This window comes from Castanea sativa, chromosome 2, assembly GCF_040712315.1.
Source record: "Castanea sativa cultivar Marrone di Chiusa Pesio chromosome 2, ASM4071231v1".
Taxonomy (NCBI): Eukaryota; Viridiplantae; Streptophyta; class Magnoliopsida; order Fagales; family Fagaceae; genus Castanea; species Castanea sativa.
In genome coordinates this window covers 44,821,971-44,846,124 of record NC_134014.1, presented here as the reverse complement: position 1 = coordinate 44,846,124, position 24,154 = coordinate 44,821,971, and the positions used below count along the sequence as shown (strand labels likewise).

The following is a 24,154-nucleotide window of genomic DNA, read 5'->3' as shown; positions in this document are numbered from 1 at the left end:
AAGAGTTAAAGTATTGATTCTAGTCTTACACTTTTTTTTTTTTTTAAAGAAGTCAGACTTAGTGGTATGAAAGTTAAAGTATTGATCTAGTGATCCTAGTCTTACATGTTTTTTTAAGTATTGATCCAGTGATCCTAGTCCTAGTGTCGGTTGAACCTATAGGCTATTTAGGCCACCGCCTAAGGCCCCCACTTGTAAGAGGGCCCTCAATAGTAATAATATATTATATAATATTGCTTTCTCATCTGACAAAAGAAAAAAGACAAAAAGAAAAAGTAAGGCCCATTTCTCACAAAGCAAAAAGGCTTAAATGACATGAAGGCTAATCACATCACCAAATCTTTAGATTTCTCAGAAAAAAAAATCACCACATCCAAATATCTTCTGGATCAAACCTTTGTACCATATTCCATTAAGAAAACCCATGTTTATTACTTGAAATGTAGAGAGGGAGAGAAAGAGAGACATTGATTTTCTCAATATACAAGTAACAAAATGCAGAAGAAAAGATTGCAAAAGGCAAAAAAAATAAAGAATAGACAAATAAGAAAAGGCAAAAAAAAGAAAGAAAAAAAAAAACACTCACTCTTTCCATCTTGATTCTAAAAAAACACTCTTTTTAGTTGGCTTACTCATCAATTGGTGTTGGCAATAGGCTTGTGTTCACAGATCTTTATTTCAGGTTCGTTTTTTGTTTTCTCTTCCTTTGCCTCTTTCGTCTTCTTCATGGTTTGCTACTGGTTTTTTTTTTTTTTTTTTTTGAAGAGGAGTTTGCTTCTGGGTTTTTATTCTTCTTTTTGGCTGAACTTTAGTTTAGTTGTACTCTTTACTCTTTTTTGTTTGTTCTCTTAAATTTTGATTTCTTTAGATTTCTCTAAAAGGCTATGGAATGGTTAAAGTATTGATTCTAGTCTTACATGTTTAAAAAAAAAAAAAGAAATCAGATTTAGTGGTATGGAAGTTAAAGTATTGATCCAGTGATCCTAGTCTTACACATTTTTTTTTTCTTTTCAAGAAATCAAATTTAGTGGGATGGATCCATGGAGGGGTAGGGGGCTGGTCTTAGTCTTAGTGGATCAAGTTGAGTCCTACACATTTTGCTAAAAAAAAAAGTTTACTGCTACACAAAAAAGAGAGTATTGATAACAAAATTATAAATTTAGAATAATTTACTTTGTATTAATATTCATTTTAATTTTTTGTGCAGGTTTAAAGTGTAAAGTGATCATATTAAGTAAAGCTGCAATTGTGCTTTTGATAAACTAGGTTCTATTGTTTTATACATTAAATTTATATTATTCTAGTTAAATTGTAATTTTTTTTTATTATAGATTGCGTTTCATTTATTCATAAATATTTTTCAATTACAAATGTCTATTAGAAAATATCCATTTAGATATGAAAAACTAAAAAAAAAAAAAAAAAAAAGACAAAGAGAAGAACTAATTGAATCTCAAAAAGGAGCTGTGGGGAGTAAAAATATCTTAATAGGGATATGGGCCATTGGGCCTTGCTAAGGAAGGCCGACCTACTCTTGAGTTTAGGGCTTGTTGATAGTTTAGGTCGGCCCATACGCCGAGGATCCGAGGACCTAGCCGAGGATGTTTTTCCCCTCGGACTGACATCAGAGAATCTGAGACTTCATGGTAAAGGTTAGGGAATGACACGGTCAAGACCAATGGTTAAGGGGGGTGAACCCCAGAATGTCCCAGAAGCACCGGTGTTGAAGAAATGTCAAAAATAAAGACTGCTACCTCCACATTAAAGACCCTGCACCTACCACCCTGGCCGCATTAATGGGGAGGTGACACTTGAACAGTGGAAGGGAAACTTCTAGTTACTGTTCAAAGGCACTAAGAAAAGAAATATCTAGGTTAAGGGAGGGATTGGGGCAACACGTGTATAAAGTACTAAAAAGAAGGGTATTTAAAGGGGGATCTGGAACAGAAATAGGGACGGAAGGTTTTGTAACCTAAAAAGACAAGAGACTAAGGGTGAGATATAATATAAGAACAGCTCTCGGCTTACGTCCGAGGAGGCCCAGTTACAATATTCCTTGTTGTTTTCAATTACTTGCAATCCTTAGTTTGTCATTTAATCCTCATATACTTCCAACCTGGGTTTCAAGCCCACACTCTACAAATTCTTATTGTTTAAGGCTCATTGGGCCTGAGCCCATAACTGTTCTTGGGTCCAGGTGCTATTGTGCACTTACAGGAGCTATGGACAAATTTATTACTAGTAAAAGACAAAATCTTGCAGCAAATTTAAGTGAAGGTTTCATAAATGAACAAGAAATTCATCAAAAAGAGTTAGAAGATAATGAAAATATACAACAAAATGATAATAATGAAGGTGGTCATGATAATGTTCAAACATGTAATGTCACCATTCTTGATAATGAAGCTCAAAATAATTTAGAGGAGAGTGAAAATATTAATGATCAACCTAATTATATTCCTACAAATATTTTTGATCCAAGTCAACGGAAAACTATTGATATAAAATTAAGAGATTTGTTAGTAGAAAATGGTCCAATAAGAATTGATGATCTAACTTTCCTATAGATAAGAACTCTAGACATTTTTCTACTACACATTATATTCGAAAATTACCAAATGGGGAGAAACATGATAGAAAATGGTTAGTGTATTCGAAAGACCTAGATAAAGTATTTTATTTTTGTTGCAAGTTTTTTAATTCAAAATCTAATACAAATCAACTAGCTAATGGAGGAACTAAGAATTGGAAAAATATTAGTTCTATTCTTAAAAATCACGAAACAACCAATTAGCATATTACTAATATGAATACTTTGATTGATTTAGAACTAAGATTATTGAAGAATAAAACAATTGATAAAAATGTCCAATAACAAATTAAGAAAGAGAAAGATCATTGGAAACAAGTGTTTTTAAGAATAATAGCGGTGGTAAAAAATCTTGGTAAAAATAATTTGGCATTCTGAGGAAAAAACGAAAAGATCTATCAAGAAAATAACGAAGATTTTTATAATTGAAATGATTGCAGAATTTGATCCAGTAATGCAAGAACATGTTCGACATATTCAACATGGTGCAATCCATAATCATTATCTTGGGCATAATTTACAAAATGAAGTGATACAATTATTAGCAAATGAAATTAAAAGTAAAATTATAAAAAAGATTAAAGAAGCAAAATACTTTTCAATTATACTTGATTGTACCCCTGATGTAAGTCATCAAGAACAAATGACTCTCATACTAAGATGTATGGATATTTCAATAAGTTTGATAAAAATAGATGAACATTTTGTGGAATTTTTAAAGGTAGATAATACTTCTGGAAAAAGTCTTTTCAATGAAATTATAAATGCTATAAAAAATCTTGAACTTGATATTAATGATGTACATGGACAAGGATATGATGATGGGTCTAATATGAAAGGGAAAAAACAAGGGGTACAAAAAAGAATTCTTGATATAAATTCTAAAGCATTTTACACATCATATAGTTGTCATAATCTCAACCTTGTCCTATGTGATATGGCTAATTCTTGTCCTACAGCTATATCTTTTTTTGGAGTAGTACAACGTATATACACACTATTGTCTTCTTCCACAAAGCGATGAAATTTTTTACAAGATAACGTGACAGGTTGAACTCTTAAGCCATTGTCACAAATATGTTGGGAAAGTCGAATTGAAAGTGTGAAAGCAATAAAATTTAAAGTTCTAGAAAATAAGAGATGCTTTGTTACAATTGGCAAAAACAAGTGAAGATTCCAAAACAAAAAGTGAAGCTGATTGTTTAGCAACATATGAGATTGAAAGTTTTGAGTTTTTTTTAGGTATGACTATTTGGTATGACATATTATTTGCTGTTAACTCTGTTAGTAAAAATTTACAATTAAAAGACATCCATATTGATGTTGCTATGGATCAATTAAAAGGTCTCATGTCTTTTTAAAAAAAATATAGAGAAGATCGATTTACATTTGCTATGAATTCATCTAAATAAATTGGAACTAAAATGGAAATAGAGCCTATATTCCGTGAAAAACGTATAATTCATAGGAAGAAATAGTTTGATGAGAATGTCAATGATGAGACAACACAATCCGCTGAAGAATATTTTAGGATTAATTATTTTTTATATATAGTAGATCAAGCTATTTCTTCAATTGAAAGTAGGTTTGAACAATTTCAAATATATGAAAATATTTTTGGTTTTTTATTTGATTTTAAAAAACTAAAATCACTAGATGATGATAGTTTGAAAAAAATTGTCTTAATCTTGAATGTTTTGTCACACATGAAACTTATTTCGATATTGATGGCTCAGATTTATTTTTAGAACTAAAAGTTTTAAAAGAAGTTTTGCAAATAAATGAAAACTCTCCAATTAATGTACTAAATTATATAAAGAAGCTAGAATCTTTTCCAAATGCATGTATTGCTTTCAGAATATTGCTAACTATACCTGTTATACTTGCTTCTGCAGAAAGAAGTTTTTCAAAATTAAAATTAATAAAATCCTATTTAAGATCAACTATGTTACAAGAAAGATTAAATGGATTAGCCATATTATCAATTGAAAAGGAAATGTTAGTGGAACTTGAATGCAAAAATTTAATTAGTAATTTTGCCTCTCAACAAGCAAGAAAAATAAATTTTAATTGAAAAAATATATAAATTTATAATTAAATATAATTAAAGGCTCCGTATAAAGCTTTTGCCAAGGACCCCCAAATTCGTTGAGCCGGCCTTGGGGAGGGGGAGAGGATAATATACAAAAGAATTAAAATCAAGCCGAGTTACAAACAACTTATAAAGGCTTGTTAGTTTTAATCTAGACAAACCGGTCTCGTGAAGAAGATTGATGCTTTCCTTGTTAGTTCTGTAGCTAGCTTAATACTCTTGTCAACTACTATGGATGGGGGAGGAGACTATACAAACATGAGGGAATAATCAAATATTCAAAAAGCTGTAAATATTCTTGTTAAAAAAAAAAAAGATGTAATGGGCAAGCTTGCATTGAAGCATATTCTAAGCTTGTTTCATACACTTGAATTGTAGCAATTTTTTGAAAATTAATTGCATTTGTTCCTACCACATATGATTTGATTCAAGTTGAGGAACCAAAAGAGATAAAAGAAAGACCTAAATGAGTTGAAAAGTATTTTTTAGAAAATGAGTCATTTTTCAAAAAGTATTTTTTAAAAGAGGTGAAATGTAACGCTCTATTTGTTTCGGCGGTACTGTTTTCTAAAAAATGAGTTATTTTTCAAAAAAATATTTTATATAAAACAATATCATTATTCTATATTTGGTAACAACCTTAAGTGGATGGAAAAACAATTTCCAAACTTCCCTTATTTAGCTTGCTATAAAATAGAGTTATTTTCAAAAAAAAAAAAAAATAGTGAAAAATAATCTCTAATAACAAACCATACTTTTTTTGTTGATTAAAGATAATTTTCTATTGACTCAATTTTTGTTATGCTACCAAACACTAAAAAACACGAAAAATTATCTTTACACAAAATTTTCTATCAAAACAAACAGAGCATTATAATCATACTGTTAAAATTAGTAATTCATTTTGTTTAATATGGTAAGATTCCATGTTGAGTCCAAAATTTTGAAACAAAGGTTTGTTTTTATTATTGTAGTATTTATCTTTCTAAAATTGTAGACAAAGTGTACGTTTGGTATTGTCATAACAAACCAATTTTTTAAACTATTTAGGTTTATTTTTTTTCTATTATTTATAGGTTTTATTGCACTTTTTGATATTATTCATACGTTTCACTGTACTATTTCTACAATACTTTCAATAAAAAAATTTCAATTTCAGTTAAATAAATTGTTCCTAACTTGTGAACACTTTACAGTTTTTTTTTTCCTTAAAAAAAAAAAAAAAAAAAGTGTATAGGTTAGAAACCTAAAATATTTCTAGGCCTAGGTGCTACACTCTTTTAAAGTTCTTTAAAATAAGAGCCCAGGCCGTACTCACCAAACCCCAAAACGGGCCTTAAGAAAAGTCCAGCCCAGCACTCTCTAGTCTCAACCTCTGTTATTGTTCATTACTTTGCACCTTCTCTTTCCCTCTTTCAAAGTTTTTTTCTTGCTCTTCATTTCTCTGATCTCTCTTCACGAATCATGATCAAATCCAATCTTCTTTAAATGAGCTCTCATTTTACGTAGCTCTCTCAACAGGTAAGAACCACAATTTCCTTAGACTCGTTAATTCCAAACAAAGATCGTATCCCTCACTCTTTTCCTCGATGCATCCATTTCTTAATTAATTCCATGGATTATTATTATTATCATCATATATATACATAGATTTATGTGTGTGTGTGTGTGTGTGTGTGTGTATGTTTAGGGTTTTTACTGATTGGGAAGTTAACGTTGCAGTGGTAGGTAAAAGTGAAACCGAATTGGAGGATTCAAAAATGGAGTGGACAACGGTGCAGCATCTGGATCTACGCCACGTAGGACGGGGCCTTAAGCCCTTGCAGCCTCACGCGGCGGCGTTTCATCCGCATCAGGCACTCGTTGCCGTCGCCATCGGAAACTTCCTCATTGGTCAGATTCGAACTCACTTTCACATCTTCTTCACTTTGTTTCTTTTAAAAACTAAAAAAACTTAAGTTCAATTTAGCTGTACAAACAACAAAGTGCGCTTGCTATGGAATTTGATCAGACTTGGATGGTTTGATCTTTGTTTTCTGTATGGTCAAAATTTATGTTATATGGAGAATGCTGCTTGTTACTTTTAGAACTTAGTGTTTTGATTACTTTATAGTTTATACTACTTTCTCAAGAGTTACTAGAACTTGTGATGGGTTAAAAGTGTCACATCTTTCTTATATAATGCCTACATACTTTGAGAAAGGGATGGGATCAGTTTGCTTCACACATCTGATATGAGGTAGGGGATGGTTCCCAAGTGTTGTTTTGGAAGAATTATTGGGATGGTAATAGTTCCCTTTCAGCAGTTTAGATTTGCTAGAGACAAAGATGCTCGAGTCTCTATGGGATGAGTACATGGAAAGGCACACTGGAGACCTATTTTTATTCGAAATGTTCAAGATTGGGTGTTGGAGTCTATGGCTCAGTTTTTGGATGATCTTTATGCTGCATAGGTTGGTTCGTCTGGTGGTGATAAGCTGGTTTGGCTCCCTTCCCACTAAAAAGGGTTTCAAATCACAAGAGTTATTACACAGTGATCAATACTAGAGCAGCTCATATTTTTATTTTTCCTTGGAAGTGTGTCTAGAGAGGTATTTCCCCACCCGGAATATCCTTCTTTGTCTAGGAGGCAACACTGGGAAAAAAATCTAATGGAAAATAACCTCCTTAAAAGGGGTATTGTAATGGTGGATGTGTAAATCATCTGGTGAAATGGTAAGTCATCTGTTATTGCACTGTTCAATTGCCTATGATTTGTGGGGTTTTTTTCTCCCCTTCTGTGCCATTGGGATTTCTTGGGTCATGCCGAATTCGGTCAAGTCAATGATGGAGTCTTGGAGTGGAAGGATGAGGCATCGTAGTATGGAACTGTGGGGTGGGGGGGGGGGGTGGGCAGGGGCAGCCTGTGTTCTATGGTGCATTTGGAGAGAAAGAAATCAACAGATATTTGAGGGGAAGGAAATGTCTCTACTGAATCTCAAGTTTCTTTTCCTGGAAGCTCGCACTTTTTTACTATCCCAACCTTTTCTTTGATGGAGTTTTTAGATTCTTTGCCCTTGTATCGCTAATCTTTATAGCTTCCAGTTCTTATTGTTTTTTAAATTTCTGTATACACTTTTCCAAATTTAGTAAATTGCAAGTTATAAAAAAAAACATTTTATGAGAACTTCGACCATTTTGCTCCCATGGAACTTGCATTAGCATATCGATGGGATTACCTAGTCTTAAGCTTGATGATTTCTGGCTCTTTTTCGAAGAGGACCTTGTGTTTCTCATTCTTTTATGAAGACACCCAAATGTTTCTCATTTTTTACTCTTTTTCAAAGATGACCTTGTGTTTCTCATTGGTTTATGGCAAAGACACCTTAAAGAATGCAGAACCATTTGTAACTACAGTTGCATTCCAATTGCCAATGGTGTACCGGGTGTAAGAAAGCTTGTAAACTTTAATCAGGCTCTTTTGGTTAAATGACTGGCAGTTTGGGATGGAGGAAACATGATTATGGAGGTGTGTTATAATTGTGAAATGCGGAGGGGAGTGGGGAAGTTGGTCCACGAAGCTGTTGTACAGATTTTTGAACAAGACTTATGATTGGGAGATAGAGGTGGTTGCCTCTTTCTTTAATCTTCTTTGTTCTAATATGCCCTTTTGTGAGGGTAATGATAGATTGAAATGGAAATTTTGAAAGAATGGGGCTTTTGATGTTTGGTCTTGTCCTTTTATGATGCATTTTGGGTTGGTATGGGGGGTGAGCCCAAGTCACATTTGGTAAGATGGGATTGTGTGTGTGCTATGGCCAATCGTGGTTTAGGTATAAGGAAACTGACTAACTTCAATAAAACCCTTTTAGGGAAATAGCTATGGTGTTTTGGGGTTGAGGAGACACAGCTTTGGAGGAGGGTGGTAGCTGTGAAGTTTGGGGAAGATTGAGGAGTGTGGGGAGGGGGGATGGACTTCTAAGTTGGGTAGAGATGTGCATGGGTGTAGTTTATGAAGAGGCATTTGTATGGGTTGGGAGGCTTTTAGTGATAATACTCAGTTTGAGATTGGGGTGGGGAATAGAGTGAAATTCTGGCAAGATTGGTGGTGTGGGGATCAACCTCTTCAATTGGCTTTCTTGGTATGAGATCGCCACTAATAGAGAGGCCTCAATAGAGGTTTCATTGGCAAGGCTGGGGGTAGGGGAGAGGAGGGGTTGGGATGTACGTTTCTCTCAGGATTTGAATGACTGGGAGTTGGATTTAATGGTGAATTTCCTTCATGTTTTGGAATCCAGCATCCCGCCTATGGGAAATGGGGACCACGTGAGATGGAAGTTGAAGAAGAATGAGGATTTTGACACCTGTTCATTTTATAATGAGTTGCAAGGTTCCCTTTCCATTGTCTTTTATTGGAAAGGTATTTGGAAAGTAAAGGCCCCTCAGTGGGTTTCTTTTTTTGTTTGGACTGCAGCTTGGGATAAGATTCTCATGAGTGATAATTTGAAAATAAGGGTTTTGCTTTTGTTGACTGGTGTGTCATGTGTTGTTGTTGTGTGAAGACTGTTGATTGTTTGATGCTTCATTGTGAGAAGGCTTATTGGTTGTGGAACTTTGTTTTTAGATCTTTTGGGATTTTGTGGGTCTTACCATGACCCACGAACAGTACTAGATTTTCTTTTTAAATGGTGGAATTGGTTGGGGAAGCACTTGTCAAACATTTGGAATTTGGTTTCATTGTGCTTAATGTGATGTATATGGAGGGAATGTAATCGACAGACATTTGAGGACGTGGAGAGTTTAGGAGATCAGTTGCTTGCTTCTGTTCACGGTTCTCTTTTTGACTAGTTTTGGGTTTAGGGACTCATATCTAGTGATTCCCTCTTTTTATTCCTTAGTTCTCTTTGCCTTTGTATTTATTTTTTTCTTTGTTCTTTTTTCTCCTTTTACTTTTGGACTGCTTAGTGCTCCTTTTTTTGCATGAAGTATCTTTTATAATATACATCTCTCCTACTTATTAAAAAAATGATACATTAAGTGGTCATGGTACTATGGTTTTCCCTTGGAAGAGTATTTGGCGTGTTAAGGCACCCTGGCGGGAGGGTCTCTTTCTTTGTATGGAATATGGATGGCAACAATGGAAGATTCTGTCTATTCATAATCTTTTGTAATTCTTTAGACTTCTTTGTGTTCAAGCATGTACATGAAGTAGTCTCTTATCTATAAAATGCTCATTTACTTTTTTCTTTAATAAAAAACTACAGCTGCACTGATATTAAAGGGTCTCTTCGTGGCCATATGTTAAGAAAATGTTGGAAAAGGCTAAAAAGCGCATTTGCACTTGTTTAATTTAAAACATTCATATGTTGAGCACCTCATTTATAAATTCATTTAAAGAAAAAGTTAATCCTTCTATTTATGGTGATTTCTCTGCCATTTGAGGGCTATCATGAGTTTCTTAACGATGATGTCAAATTTCTACATGCAGAGTTTGATGCATTAACAGGAAGCAAGATCTCTTCTATTGACATTGGTGCACCTGTTGTCCGCATGTCTTATAGTCCTACAAGTGGGCATGCTGTGATTGCCATCCTTGATGTTTGTCTCCAAATAGCCTCCTGTTTAGGATGTTTGAATTGTGTTGAATACTCAAACACTTCAGGTGTCTGATGGTTAAATTTTTTTTAATGATTATTGTTTTATCGGAAGCACTAGAACTGTGTTGGGTTAGCTGTTTTCTTGGCATATATGCATTTTCCACTAATTTATGTTCCTTTTTTTAGTTATAGTAGTTATGGTGGTTAATCTACTTTGATTTTGGTGTTATGCATCTGGAGATATGTGAAGATGTGCTTTTGGAAGCCTCTTGGTCTAAAGTCATTTTCTTGGAATTGGAAATTATATCTTCCTACTCTTTAGGACAATGCATGGAAACATATGACAAAGCTTGTGTTTATGCATGTTATATACTTGCAATGTGTTCTGTTCAGTCCCCAAATATTTACTGTATTGAAAAAACAAAGCAGGAAAGACAGAAGAAAAGAATTCCATCTCCTCCCCCCCCAGCAGATAAGCAATGTAAATTTTATTCAACTAAGAAAAAAAAAAGTCATCCAATTATACAGGATGCATACAACTAGGGACCAATACAATCAAGTACACAAATTACAAGCATCCATCAAAGCATAAACTGAGAAAAGAGAATGATTTCCTACAACTAAAATCTATTCCGATAACATTTTATAGAGGAAAAGAATTCCAGCTTTACTTGCCAACTTTACTGCAATCAGAAACTTTGGGTTGGTTCTATCTTCTATTCAAAAAAATAAAAATAAAAGAACAAACTATGGGCTGGAATTAATCATGCCATTTTGGAAGAGTAGGCATAATTTAATGGGAAACGTTTCAGATCTTTAGAAACAGCAGAATACTACCAACAAATTTGGTCATGCCAAAAAAATATCCTGGTAATATCTGCTTTCCATTCCTTGTATGTATTTGTTTGTGGGAAATGAGACTTGTGGACGGATTTACTTTAAAGAAATCATACTAACTTCAAAGATATAAAGCTTTAGGCAATTGATGCATTTTCTTCTAATTTGATACTGTAGTTCTCAAAGAGGTTAGTCAAAGGTTGTGACATTGTTTTTATGTGCTCTTGATTTTTACATCAATAGGGATAAATGTTTGCATTTTGTCTGATTTTCCCTTTTTTTATTGCTGCATTATTTCCTGTTTACCCTGTATTTGGTGTGGAGTTTTATTACAGAACTTAGTTTATTTTGAATATTTCTAATTGATGTTCCAGGGTTGCAATTGAAGTTTTTTTTTTGGAATATTTCTAAGGTTTTTTTTTTTTTTGCTTATGTAACATCTGATTCGTTTCCCTATTTTTTTAGGATTGTACAATAAGGTCTTGTGATTTTGATGCTGAGCAAACTTGTGTGTTGCATTCACCTGAAAAGAAGTCAGAACAAATTTCTCCTGATACAGAAGTCCATCTTGCTTTGACACCTCTACAACCTGTTGTGTTTTTCGGTTTTCACCGTAGGATGAGTGTAACAGGTAGGTTGGTTGTTTTGTTTTTATCATAAATACATCATTTATCAGTTGTTTTGGTGCACTTTGGATTTTTTTTTTCATCATCTGGCACTGTTACATGTTTGATTATGGCGATTTGGATACTAATGTTTAATCCTTGAGTTGTTTTGCATGCATGAAGTTGTTGGAACTGTTGAAGGAGGAAGGGCTCCTACAAAAATTAAGACAGACTTGAAGAAACCCATTGTCAATCTTGCTTGCCATCCTCGCCTCCCAGTTCTGGTAGCATATATGTTTTCGCGTGGTCGATAGTTCTATTTCTTTGTTGGTTAATGAACTTGTATACTTGCTAGATAATATGTCCAGTCCACTTGACCTTTTTGTTCAGTGTTATTATAAGCTTCTCTTTTCGTTTCCTCTCCAGTATGTGGCTTATGCTGATGGTTTGATCCGAGCCTATAACATTCATAGTTATGCTGTTCATTACACTCTACAACGTGAGTGATAGAAGCTTTACTGATTCTTTTCTGTAGAGGATGTTTACATATCTTCATTCAAAGGGCATATATCTTTATTGTACTTTTACTGTCGTTGCAGTTGACAACACTATAAAGCTCATTGGTGCTGGTGCATTCGCTTTTCATCCAACATTGGAATGGATTTTTGTTGGTGATCGACGGGGTACGCTTTTGGCATGGGATGTGTCAACTGAGAGACCTAGTATGATTGGAATGTGAGTTGTTTATGGTTGTGGTGTTTTCCTTGAGGGTAACATCTTATTTAATTTAGTTTTGAATTGTTCTATCTCTCTAGTTGGAGATAAAGGAAAACAACAAAAAAAGTTGTATCTAACAAATGGACAAGCTGGCATATTGCCTGCCACATCTGATTAATTCTATTGGGGTGAATGCATTCATTACATTACTTTTAAAGTTCATTTTATTGAACAAGTGGTAACTTTTTGCTATAGAGTTAAACTTATTAATAACAAAAAAGAAAAGAAAAGAAAAGAAAGAAAATGTTTACTATAAGAGTTGTATTTATAGAACAAGTTGAAACATTTTACCTTTCTAACTTATTTCTTAACTTGATTTTATATATTTTTATGTATTATTAACGTAAAAGTTTTAGCAAATTCATTAGAAAACTAGCTTTCAATCAATCACCTTATTCAGCTGGCTGCTAACAGCATTACATTGTAGTCCCTGAAATATGTGGTTCTAAAAGGACTGTGATGTCTTTGTGATAATCAATTAGATGATCATCACAGGGGCTTTGGAATGTCTAAAAAATGGCTATAGGTCCCAGGGCAGCCAAAAGAGGCTTTTTTGGTCTAGGCTGTGGTAATTGTTAGGGCTGTGTATGCATGCTACTTATATTTTAATTTTCAGATTTGTGAATGAGTACAATGGTAGATGGATGTGGGTATGTTTAATGGAAATTGGTTAAGCGATAATTGGGCATAACTTCCTAACGAGGTAGATTTCTTCGGCCTAGTGCTTCACACACACACACACAGACATGCATCAATGCATATGCGTGTATGTATATGGGTTTGAATTTTGTTAAAGTTATAATTATGATTTCCTTTATGATCTTATCCCTTTTTTTTTACTTGGAATCTAACAATTAAGTTTTAACTGCAATTTCAGTACGCAAGTGGGTTCCCAACCAATAACATCAGTTGCTTGGCTCCCAATATTGCGGTTACTTGTCACTCTTTCCAAGGATGGATCACTTCAAGTGTGGAAAACACGTGTCATGCTTAATCCTAATAGACCTCCAATGCAAGCAAATTTTTTTGAGCCTGCTGGTTAGCTTAATATTCCAACTCTTTCTGGTTTTACTACACAAAGGATAATATCTGATACAATGAAGCATGCTGGTTTTCACTCATTGTTTTTCTTACATTTATTTAGCAAAACAAATCAGTTGCTGCTGCATGCTGACTGGAAGTCATTTTGATTCATTATGCTATTGCATTGTTGTCATAAATTCTGCTCCCATCCAAGTCATTATTACTCGACTGTTGAAAATTCTAGGCCTGAGATTTGGTAGTCTTTTTCCTCCGTACATGCAGTGCTAGTGTTTGCACTTGTGATACTAATAAGATTATCAACATATATGTTGTCAATGTTGATAATTATTTAAATATTTTGAAAATCCCTCCCTCAGTTGAATTATATATTTTCCTTAATTTTAATATGCACACCAAATTTTGTGTTAGTTTGATGTTATTTACTATTTCATCCAAACCTATCCAAAAAAAAAAAAAGTTATTTACTATTTCATCCACAAACTCATTTTTGTATATAATTTTAAAGTTAAAGGAAAACCTTGAATTTTAAACATTTTATGATGAGATAGTATGAAGCATGGACCTGGCAAAATGAATTGCATGGGGTGTCCAGCAAATTTTTTCTTTTAATGGAACACAGCACGGCCAGGATTGTGACAAGTTGACCATTTTTTTAAAGTAAAAGAAAAAAAATTTAATATGCTTACTTGGCTAGCTCACTATCATCAATCAGTTTCAAAAAACAACTTGCTCTCTTTAACAGCCTCTCTCTTTCTCTAGCTATACCTTTTGGCACCTGGTGAATCCTCAGCTGTTCTCAACGACTTGTTAGATTGGAAATTTGGCGATCCATTAATAGCCCATCGCACCTTGTTGGTTATCTTTCTCTCTCTCTTGTCCACCCCTGTGTTAAAAGTTCTCAGAAGTGTTTTTTTTTTTTTTTTTTGGTTCTAGAAGTCATCTGTCAGTTTTGCTGTTTTGGTCTTTTTGGACCTTTTGGTTGGGATTCTTCATTATAGTTATTAATAAAGCTGATGCAGGTGCGGTTAATTAGGTTGGGTTAAATTCAATTGTTTTTTATCTTCTGTATTTAAAATTGCTAGTGTATACGCTATATGGTGAATCTTAAGATTATTACTTATTAAAAAAAATAGTATGCTTATTGTTAAAAACTATTTTCTAAGATTATAGTTAAAAGGGTCCAGTTAATGTATTCCCTTAGGACATACATTAAGCATCAATTTTAGGGAATCTTTTATGGGAAATTGAAAAATGTGTCAAAAAAGTTAAATCACCTTTTCATTTTTCCCATATAAATTTTCCTAAAATGGTTTACTAACATATGCCCTAAGGGCACACATTAGTAAAACCCTAGTTAAAATACTAGTTAGCAGCAGTCAGTTAGTAGCATTGTTTTGTTTAATTTTTATTATGGGTACTATGGCACTTTTTTGCTATCTGTTTAAAAAAAAAAAAATTTGAATTTAGATATGTTTTTAAATATTTTATCTAAATATACCAAAAAATATTTTTTAATTAATTAAGTAATTGTCGTGTCCTTGCTATGTCATGCCGTAATTTTTCAATAATTTCAATGATGTTGTGTCCCATGTTGTGTTTGTGTCCATGTTTCTTAGGTTAGTGATCTCTCATTATCTTTGATATATTACAAGCATGGAGGATGTATGAAAATAATGTAATCCCCCTGTTGAGTTGCAAAATAGTCTTTCAATAAAAAAGTCATGGACTGGTGTAACATCACAGAATTACACCAAATGTAACTAGAACCTTACCAAATATATATGTATTTTTAACAAGAAGTGCGTATTGGTGGACTTGAACTTTGGTTCTATATCTTTGGGGGATATTAGGTAGTGCCATTGAATCACAAGGCTCTTGGCACTTATAACTTTTATCTGGTGACAATTCAAGTAATACCATTGTTTAATGGGGTGTATTTGCCAGAAATGAAGTGCTAGAAATTTTGAGGGATGTGAAAGGACTACTCTCATTTAATGTTGTTTTTCTTTTAATCTTTGTTTGATAGGACTCTAGCTTTGGGCTCATTTTCTTTTAATTCTCTCTTAGAACTGGTTGATCATTTTAACTCCCATGTGCATTAATAAGTTTTTGTACTTAAAAAAAAAAAACCTTATGTTGCTTCTTGTCATAAAACATAAGTATATTCCACCAACTGATATATCTCACACTCTGTTTTGCAGCAATTGAATCAATTGATATTCCTCGCATCCTTTCTCAGCAGGGTGGAGAAGCAGTTTATCCCTTACCACACATCAAAGCTTTGGAAGTTCACTCAAAACTTAATTTAGCAACAATTCTGTTTTCAGTTAAGTGCAAACATTTAAATAATTCAATCTGTTATGTTAGTTAATATTTGAATTGTAAATGTTATATAACATATTTTTTAACTATTTTTACAGAATATGACAGGTGGAGACAATTTGAAAAATAGGGCTGCATATACAAGGGAAGGTAGGAAACAACTCTTTGCAGTTTTGCAAGGTGCACGGGGATCTTCAGGTGATTGTTTATTTGAATCTGGATATCTGTTTGGACATTGTGTATATATTTTTCTCAATATTTTTGCAGGAAAAAATAAATTTCATTAGTAATATTGTCTATGTAAAACTGTTCGTTTTACACATGATTTTATGTGCTGTGTGAAATGTTTTCACAATATCTTGGTAATGCCTTTCTTTTTGTTGTTCTTAATTGAATTTTAATTTTATTTCACTACAACAATAACAACCAAGCACTAGTCCCATAAACATAGGGTTAGTTATGGATCCTCCACAGACTAATTGGGATCAAAGTCAGCCACATGCATTCTTTACTGTTGCTCTATTCTATCAAAAATCATACTCTGTCATCTCCTAAACCGACAGGTCATTTTTCACTACTTCAAATGTTACTTTAGGTCTTTCTCTACTTTTCTTTTATTCTCTCTACTTGAATTAATTTATTCTTCCTCATTGATGCATGAATCGCCGTCCAGACCATCTTAAACAACTGTCCCTTATCTCTTTATCAATTGGGACCACCCTTATCTGTAGACAAATTTTTTTTTTCTTTTTGAATAAATTCATTGTATTTCCACCTATCCATCTTAACATTCTCATTTCAATTACACTCATTTTATTATAAACATGTTGCTTCTTAATAGCTAGAGGTCAAGCCTACCCAACAAAAGGTATAAGTTACCGGTTTGAGTCTGGGAATCAGCCTCTCCAAAAAATTGGGAGTTAGGTTGCCTACCATAACCTCTCCCAAACCCTGCAAAAGTGGGAGTTTTTGTGCATTTGGTATGACTCTTTTTGCTTCTTAATAGCCAAACATTTTGTTCCATAGAGCATAACTGGTCTTATGGCAATCTTATAAAATCTCCCCTATTAACTAAATAGAATAGTTAATAGGTATTCTATGATCTTCTTGTATTATCTAGGTTGCTCTATGCTTTTCATGCATAGAGTAGCTTTTCGTATATATATCATTCTTACTTATAAAAAAAAGGTATTCTATGATCGTATCATACTTTTAATGTGTTTCATCACTTCATCCACCTTACTTTTATTCTTTGATTCACATCCTCTTTAGTCTCTCCTAGGGGTGTCTAGACCCAACCAGAGCCTGAAAACCCAACCAAATTGCCCGATGCCAACACAATTCCAGCCTGAATTGAAGCTCCAGTCGGTTGGTGGCGGGTATCTGCCTTTAAGAACCGACGTTGGTGGGTCAAGTGGTGGGTTTCCTTCTCTAAAACCCGAGCCACCAGACCAGACCAGACCAATGCTATTTAAGAAAACTGGCCAAAATCCGGCAAGACCAAGCTCTATTTTGGGGAGATCCAGCTAGATCCGGCGAGATCTTGACCAGATCTAGTGAGATTAAGCCAGATCTGGCTAAATCCCAACAAATTTTGGCCTTTTTTTTTTGTGCAGAATCCGGTGACTTTTTTCATATTTCGGCGAATTTTTGTAGATTTCGGCGACTTTCACCACCATCTGACCAACATCCGAACTCAAAACTGACTCGACTGATTGATGTTGGCAGTCGGTTTTTGGTCCCTTCGCCTTCCAACCGATGCCAGTGGGTCGGGTTCGGGTTGGGTCCAAAACCAAACCGACGCCACCTGTGGACAGACCTAATCTCTCCATATGAATTATTAGTCCGAGATATTGAAAGTACTCACTTTTTTTGTATCTCTTGACCATCAAGTCTTACAATCCTTCATCTTTGTTTCTACTTTAGTAAACTTACATCCTACTTAGCCGAAAGCCTTAAGATTCTTAAGTACAAGAACCAAACCTGTCCTAAAATTTTGGAGTTGGCTGACCCCTTAAATTCTAAAGTATTTCTCCAAATTTTGAACTTGACATTAATTTCACATTTAGTTTCATCTAGTAAATGTATACACAGCAACAACAACAACGACAAGCCTTAATCCGAAAATTTTGGGATCAACTATGGATCCATAACGGATTAGTTATGGTTGGCCACATGCATTATTTTCCTCTATACTATTCTATACTGAAGTCATATTCTTTGTTACTCCATTAATTGATAAGCCATTTTTTATTACTTCTAGTTCAAAAAACATACGCCAAGTGACTTCTTCTTGTATTGAATCAATCTAGTGAACTTATCCATAACCAATGCAAAGAGATATGGATTTAATGCTGATTCTTAATGCAAACCCATAGTGATAGGAAACTCGCTTGTGATGCCTCCACTTGTTCTCGCACTATTTTTTTTTTTTTTTTGATAAGTAATAAGTTTTATTGATATCAAAAAAGGATCACCCTAGCACACAGGGAGTGTACAAGGGGTCAACAACTCAAAGACAAAAATTACAAGAATCAAGGAAATCAAAATAAGAAGGGAATGATTGGTTTTGCATAGCAACCAACCAATCCAAGAAAGTGTTAAAAGAAAAATGACTTGAGGTCTGGTATGGATCTCTCAATATCCTCAATGACATTCGGTGTTTCCAATAGAGGCATCCATGATTTGAACCTTCCTAATATAATAAAATATGCAGTGCCTTCCAATATGATAATTACTTTAATTAATTATATATTAAAAAAAATTGATCACCTTAACTACCTTGAATTTTGTTCCCAAGATCTAAATTTTTTTCCCTTTTAGCTAATACTTCCTAATCTTGGGTATCTATGTCTTGAGAATGGAAGCCTGTATATTAGGGCAAGGCAAGGGTAAGTTAGTTGCCAACAAGTGCACCAATGAAGAGTGATTTGATTTTAGTTTAAGGTGGGCCAGAATCTTAGTTAATGCTGTGGATAAAGGAATCTTTTGTTGTTGTGGCTTATTATTTCAAATTTCTGTCTCATGGGCTTCTGTGGTTTTATTCTTCTGTTGCACCAGTTTTGATCTATCTCAGAAGTTAAATATAATATTTTCAATCCAAACTACCTTAGAATCTATTGCAAGAGTGATAAATGGGTTTCTAAGATTTGATGGCCCAGTTGTAGCCCACAGGGTGTATATATAATGCTTGCAGCAAAGATTTCTTTAGTTGCGGAAAAGTCAGTATGAATTGGATTTTGAGTAACATAGTGAGGGGATTTGACTTGGTTTGAAAATTGGTTGTTCGTAAACTAAGTTCCATGAAAAATAATTTTTGCTATTAATGAAGGTGGGTCTGAGCCAGTAAGCTCTAGCTCAAATGGCAACTCCTTCCACAAGAAAGGGTCAAGGGTGAGGTCATGGGTTCAAAACCCTCCAAGTGTGTTTGTACTTTGTAAACTTACCAATAAAAAAAGAGGTTAGAATTGAGGTTGGATTTGTGAGTTTAGGCTGTGTAATTGATATCAATTCTTTAATCTCTTTTTTTTTTTTTGATAGGTAACAATTTTTTTTTTATTAAAATAACTAGCCAACCCAAGTACATTGGGATGTACTGTGGGGGAAAAAATCGAGAACCAAAATTACAATGATTAAGAAGAGTGGGAAGGGAAAAACAAGAAAAATGTGATAAAGCCACACTCCAAACAAGGAGAGTATGCAAGAAGAAAGACTTAGTCTTTAACAAGAACCGCTCACTGACATTGTTATATTGATATACACATTTATTTGCCAACTCATTATTCAGTAAAAGAAATCAGAGAACTTTTGGAAATGGAAATTAGAGGGGAAGTGTTACATTTTTTACAGACTTGAGGAAACAGTAATGCACAATTAGATGACCAAGTTGTAGTTTGAAACTGAAAAATAGCTGCTTTTGTGATTTTGGTTCAATGAATGAAAATGATTACAAGTAGCTTCTTCCCAAATAGCACAAAAAGGAAATTTGGCCACTAACCAGTGCTTTTTAAAAATATAAGACTAGCAATATTTGATCTCGCCCTGACCCAGAAGCCTCATTACTCCCTTTTTCCCTGGATCTTTTTTCGTTATGAAGTACTTTTCTTTGCTCAAAACAATTATTAGACTTTTGAAAGAAAGGGCTACATCAACCTGACCCAAGACATAAGAGCGTATGCTAACTTCAGAATTTTAAAACTGCAAGGCTGTCTTAATTGTTGCTAGTTTTGGCGGACTGCCAATCACAACTTTGTAAGTTTCTGGTTGGACATGTTATTCTCCCTTCCACTTAGTATCTCTCATTAATGCTATAGCCCTAATAGTTGAAGGACACACAAATTGTTCCAAATTTTGGAAGGTCTTAATTTCTTTCCTTGTCCATGCATGTATGCCATAAGACATTATGCTGCTGTTTTGCAATTCCATTTTTTTTAAAAGTTATAATTAATGAATTTTATTGAGATAAAAAAATAGAGCTACCCAAGTATTCAGGGTGTATACAATTGAGGACCATACAATCAAACTTGCAAATTACAAAGATCATTCAAATCACAAATCAAACATAGAGAATAACTATGCACTATTGTCATCCAATCCAACAAGGTTTTAAGGAAAATTAATTTGATATCCAACAAAGTTCTATCCGAATCCTCAAAGCTTCGGTTATTCCTCTCCCACCAAATGCACCACATCAAACAATGGAGGGCAGCCATCCAAATAGAGCCATTCTGATGACGACTAAATCTCCCTTGCCAACACTCTAGTAGATCCACAACCATCTTTGGCATCACCCAATAGACTCCAAACAAACCAAACACCATAGATCACAACTCAAAAGCAATGGGGCAATGAAGTAAAAGATGGTCTACTATTTTCCCATTACATTTTCCCTTATAACTTGAATTCAAAATCCAAACTTTCCTTCTATGTAAATTATCAATTGTCAAAAATTTCCCCAGGGCTGCAATTGTTTTGCAATTCTTGTTATCTTCCTGAAAATCAAGATTCAAGTTGGGCTGACAATTTACTCTGCATGACTTCTTATCATCCATTGCACTTGATTGTTTTCCCCTCTTTTCTAGTGCTATGCAAGCTTCACGGCTAAAAATTTGCTTTTGACATGATTAGCTTTAGATTTCTATGGCTGAAAGTACTGAGGAAAAAATTTCTCACTTATTATTGGTAATGATAGGTTGTGTAATTGGTGATACTGAAGTTATATCTGTGGTACTTGCTCATTTAGGGTTTATACATTTTGTCTTTTGCTGCAACAGAGCTCACAGCCCATTTATTTTAAGAAAATGACAGAACTGCCCTTCTTAATAGAAGTATCTCTTTAAACCTTTTCCAGAAGTTTCATTGAGGCTCTTTTGAGTGCCTTAGGCAAAGTGTGAGGTGCTTGCCTAGGCTTTACAGTGTAAGGTGCCTCAGACCTGTTATGCAATTCCAGGTCTTTAGAGGCACCTTAGTTTTGCTTTACCTTGCTTAAGTGCCTAGCTTGCTATTGACTACATTGGTTCTTATGAGAAAAGATGCAACTTCCTATTGAGCTCATAATATTATGTATATAATCTTTAAATATGTTCCTTTCCATTGCTATCTTTCTATTTGACCAGATATGCTAATGGTAGGGGTACCTTGCAGCTTCTGTTTTGAAAGAAAAGCTTTCATCTTTGGGTGCATCTGGAATATTAGCTGAACATCAACTTCAAGCACAACTGCAAGAACATCATCTTAAAGGGTGAGTTCAGAATTATAGTAAATCTAGAGGAATATATTTAATCATGACCATGGGAAGTGTAGGTTGGTAATCACTTCTGATAATGTAATAATAAAATGTTAATGGGTTTATGTATTTTTAATTTGGGATCATTGGTCTTGATCTTGGATGCTCAATATTGGATACTATCAAGAAGGTATTATAAACTTCCTGGAAAATTTTATATGTGAGCACATACACAAGGCTTTTGTTAACATCTGGTACACAGGCTACATTATGACATGGACTAAAGTTGTGGACATGCAGTTCGTATAATCTAGATTGATATGTTACATGCATGTATTGTTATACTTTAGAAATATGTGAATAAGATTGGGTTTGTGGAAGTGGGGTAAGGTGACTCTTATTAAAAAGTATTCTTTCCTCCTTACCTACTTATTTCCTTTCCATACTCCCTATACCTGGGAGGGTTGCTAATCACATGGAGAAATTACAGAGAGATTTTTTTTGGAGTGGTATTAGTGGTGATTCTAAGTTACACATGGTGAAATGGGCTAAGGTTTGTAAGTCAATGCAGGTTGGAGGGCTAGGTATAAGATGATTGAAAAGCTTTAACTCAGCCTTGTTGGGCAAGTGGTTGTGGAGGTATGGGTTAAAGACAGATGCATTATGGAGGAGGGTTATAGAGGTGAAATATGAGAATGATTGGGGTGGTTGGTGCACAGAAAAAGGTGTGTGATGTTGGTGATGGTCCTAGAGTGAAGTTTGGAAGCATGTGTGGTGTGGCGATCTTGCTCTTAAAGAGGCTTTTTTCAGGTCTTTTTTGCCTTATTAGGGCAAGGGACTCTTTGGTGGCGGAGGTTATCTGTTGGACTAGTGGAAGGATTCATTGGAATTTTCAATTTCGTTGTGCACTGTAGGATTGGGAAGAAGACTCTTTTGATTAGCTTATGGCCATTGTTTACTCTTTGAAAGTGCGGGGGATTGGCCCTGATAAGGTTTGTTGGAAGCTAGTAAGGAGTCGGGGTTTTGAGGTTAGAAGTTTCTATTTTTCTTTCTACCCTCCTATTCTCTCCTTTCCTTGGAGGTTGGTGTGGCAATCAAAGGTCCCTCCAAGAGTGGCTTTCTTTTCATGGCCAGACTCTTTAGGTAAGATTCTTACAACTGATAACTTTTGTAGGAGTATTATTGTTCTTGATTGGTGCTATACGTGTAAGAGGTGTGGGGAGTCGGTAGATCATCTTCTGCTTCATTGCCCAATAGCTTATAAGTTGTGGTCATTGGTGTTCTCTTTGTTTAGACTCCATTGGGTTGTGCCTCTTAAGGTAGTTGAGTTGTTTGAGTCTTGGCAAGGCAAATTCGGGCGACATCGCAATATTGTTTTTTGGAGACTTGTGCCACATTGCTTGATGTGGTGTATTTGGAGAGAAATGAATACTAGATGCTTTGAGGGATGTGAGTGGTCCTTTTTAGAGATTAAGTCTTTATTCTTGCATGCTCTCCTTGTTTGGAGTGTGGCTTTATCGCATTTTTCTTGTTTTTCCCTTCTTGCTTTACTTGATCATTGTAATTTTGGTTCTTGATTTTTGCCCCCACAGTACATCCTTAATGAACTTGGGTTGGCTAGTTTTTTCTTAATAAAATTTTCTTTGTTACCTATCAAAAAAAAAAAAAAAAGAAAAGAAAAGAAAAAAGATTGGGTTTGTGGAAGTGCCATTTGAGCAAGGGTTCACTGGCATGTGTAAGATTGAGTTTGTGGAAGAACCCTTTATTTTGAAATATTGAAGAGGAAATATTATGATAAGGGACATAATAAAGAGCAAATTCCAAGATAGGCACAAATTCTGGTGTCAGAATATTAAATCCCGTGAAAACTTTTACTTAACCAAAACTCAACTTTAGATGAGTAGATAATGATTGCAGAAGCCAAATGAAGAGACATGATATATTTATTATGGTCTGATAGGAAGAAGGGACATAACATATAATCCCCAAGCTTCAGGACAAAAATCCCTGTAAAGATTAGTGCATTACATGTTGTTTCTGACAAGTACAAATTTTGTTGAAGATATGTGCTATAGTTTGCAAAACTTAACATACTTTGGTCTATATGCGTACAAGGCACGATGTTAGTTAAAGGCGTCATAACTCATAAGTACCTTTGTTTTTGGAAATAAGGTGCTATTGCTTAATGCAATGGTAACAGTCTTAGCCTGTCAAATGCATGTTTCTGGGCTCAATTCTTGCTGAAAGCAGTAGTAGCTCATTCAAAAATGCTGAAGGTTAGAACCATATCTAGATCTTTAAATCTGAGTTTCCTACTTTGGCATGACCAAACAGTAGGTGTTTGACGTCTAGGAATACAACAATAACATCCAAACTTTAGTTCCAAATATTTGAAGTTGACAATGGATTTTCAACATACTAATCAAGGTCAGCTACTTGTATTCTTTTTCACCATTCTATTCTATCCAAATTTATAGTTTTTGTTTCCTCACTTTACATGTCTTTTTTTTTTTTTGCTTCCCTTGACTTGACTCAACTAACTTTTCCTTATTGGTGCATTAATTGCTCTTTTGTACATATGACCAA

The 24,154-nt window shown here is 34.3% G+C and overlaps 1 protein-coding gene across 1 annotated transcript in view; it reads left to right on the top strand.

The window, feature by feature from the left end:
• Positions 1–6,063: 6,063 nt before the first annotated feature.
• Positions 6,064–24,154, top strand: part of LOC142624046 (uncharacterized) — a 40,848-nt gene continuing 22,757 nt past the window's right edge. Inside the window, exons 1-11 of the mRNA XM_075797546.1 lie at positions 6,064–6,203; positions 6,405–6,575; positions 10,150–10,259; positions 11,561–11,726; positions 11,884–11,984; positions 12,127–12,199; positions 12,300–12,435; positions 13,355–13,515; positions 15,723–15,847; positions 15,942–16,041; positions 21,487–21,583. Of these exons, the coding sequence (XP_075653661.1) occupies positions 6,443–6,575; positions 10,150–10,259; positions 11,561–11,726; positions 11,884–11,984; positions 12,127–12,199; positions 12,300–12,435; positions 13,355–13,515; positions 15,723–15,847; positions 15,942–16,041; positions 21,487–21,583 (1,202 nt within the window). The 5' untranslated portion in view covers positions 6,064–6,203; positions 6,405–6,442. The remainder of the gene's footprint in view (positions 6,204–6,404; positions 6,576–10,149; positions 10,260–11,560; positions 11,727–11,883; positions 11,985–12,126; positions 12,200–12,299; positions 12,436–13,354; positions 13,516–15,722; positions 15,848–15,941; positions 16,042–21,486; positions 21,584–24,154) is intronic.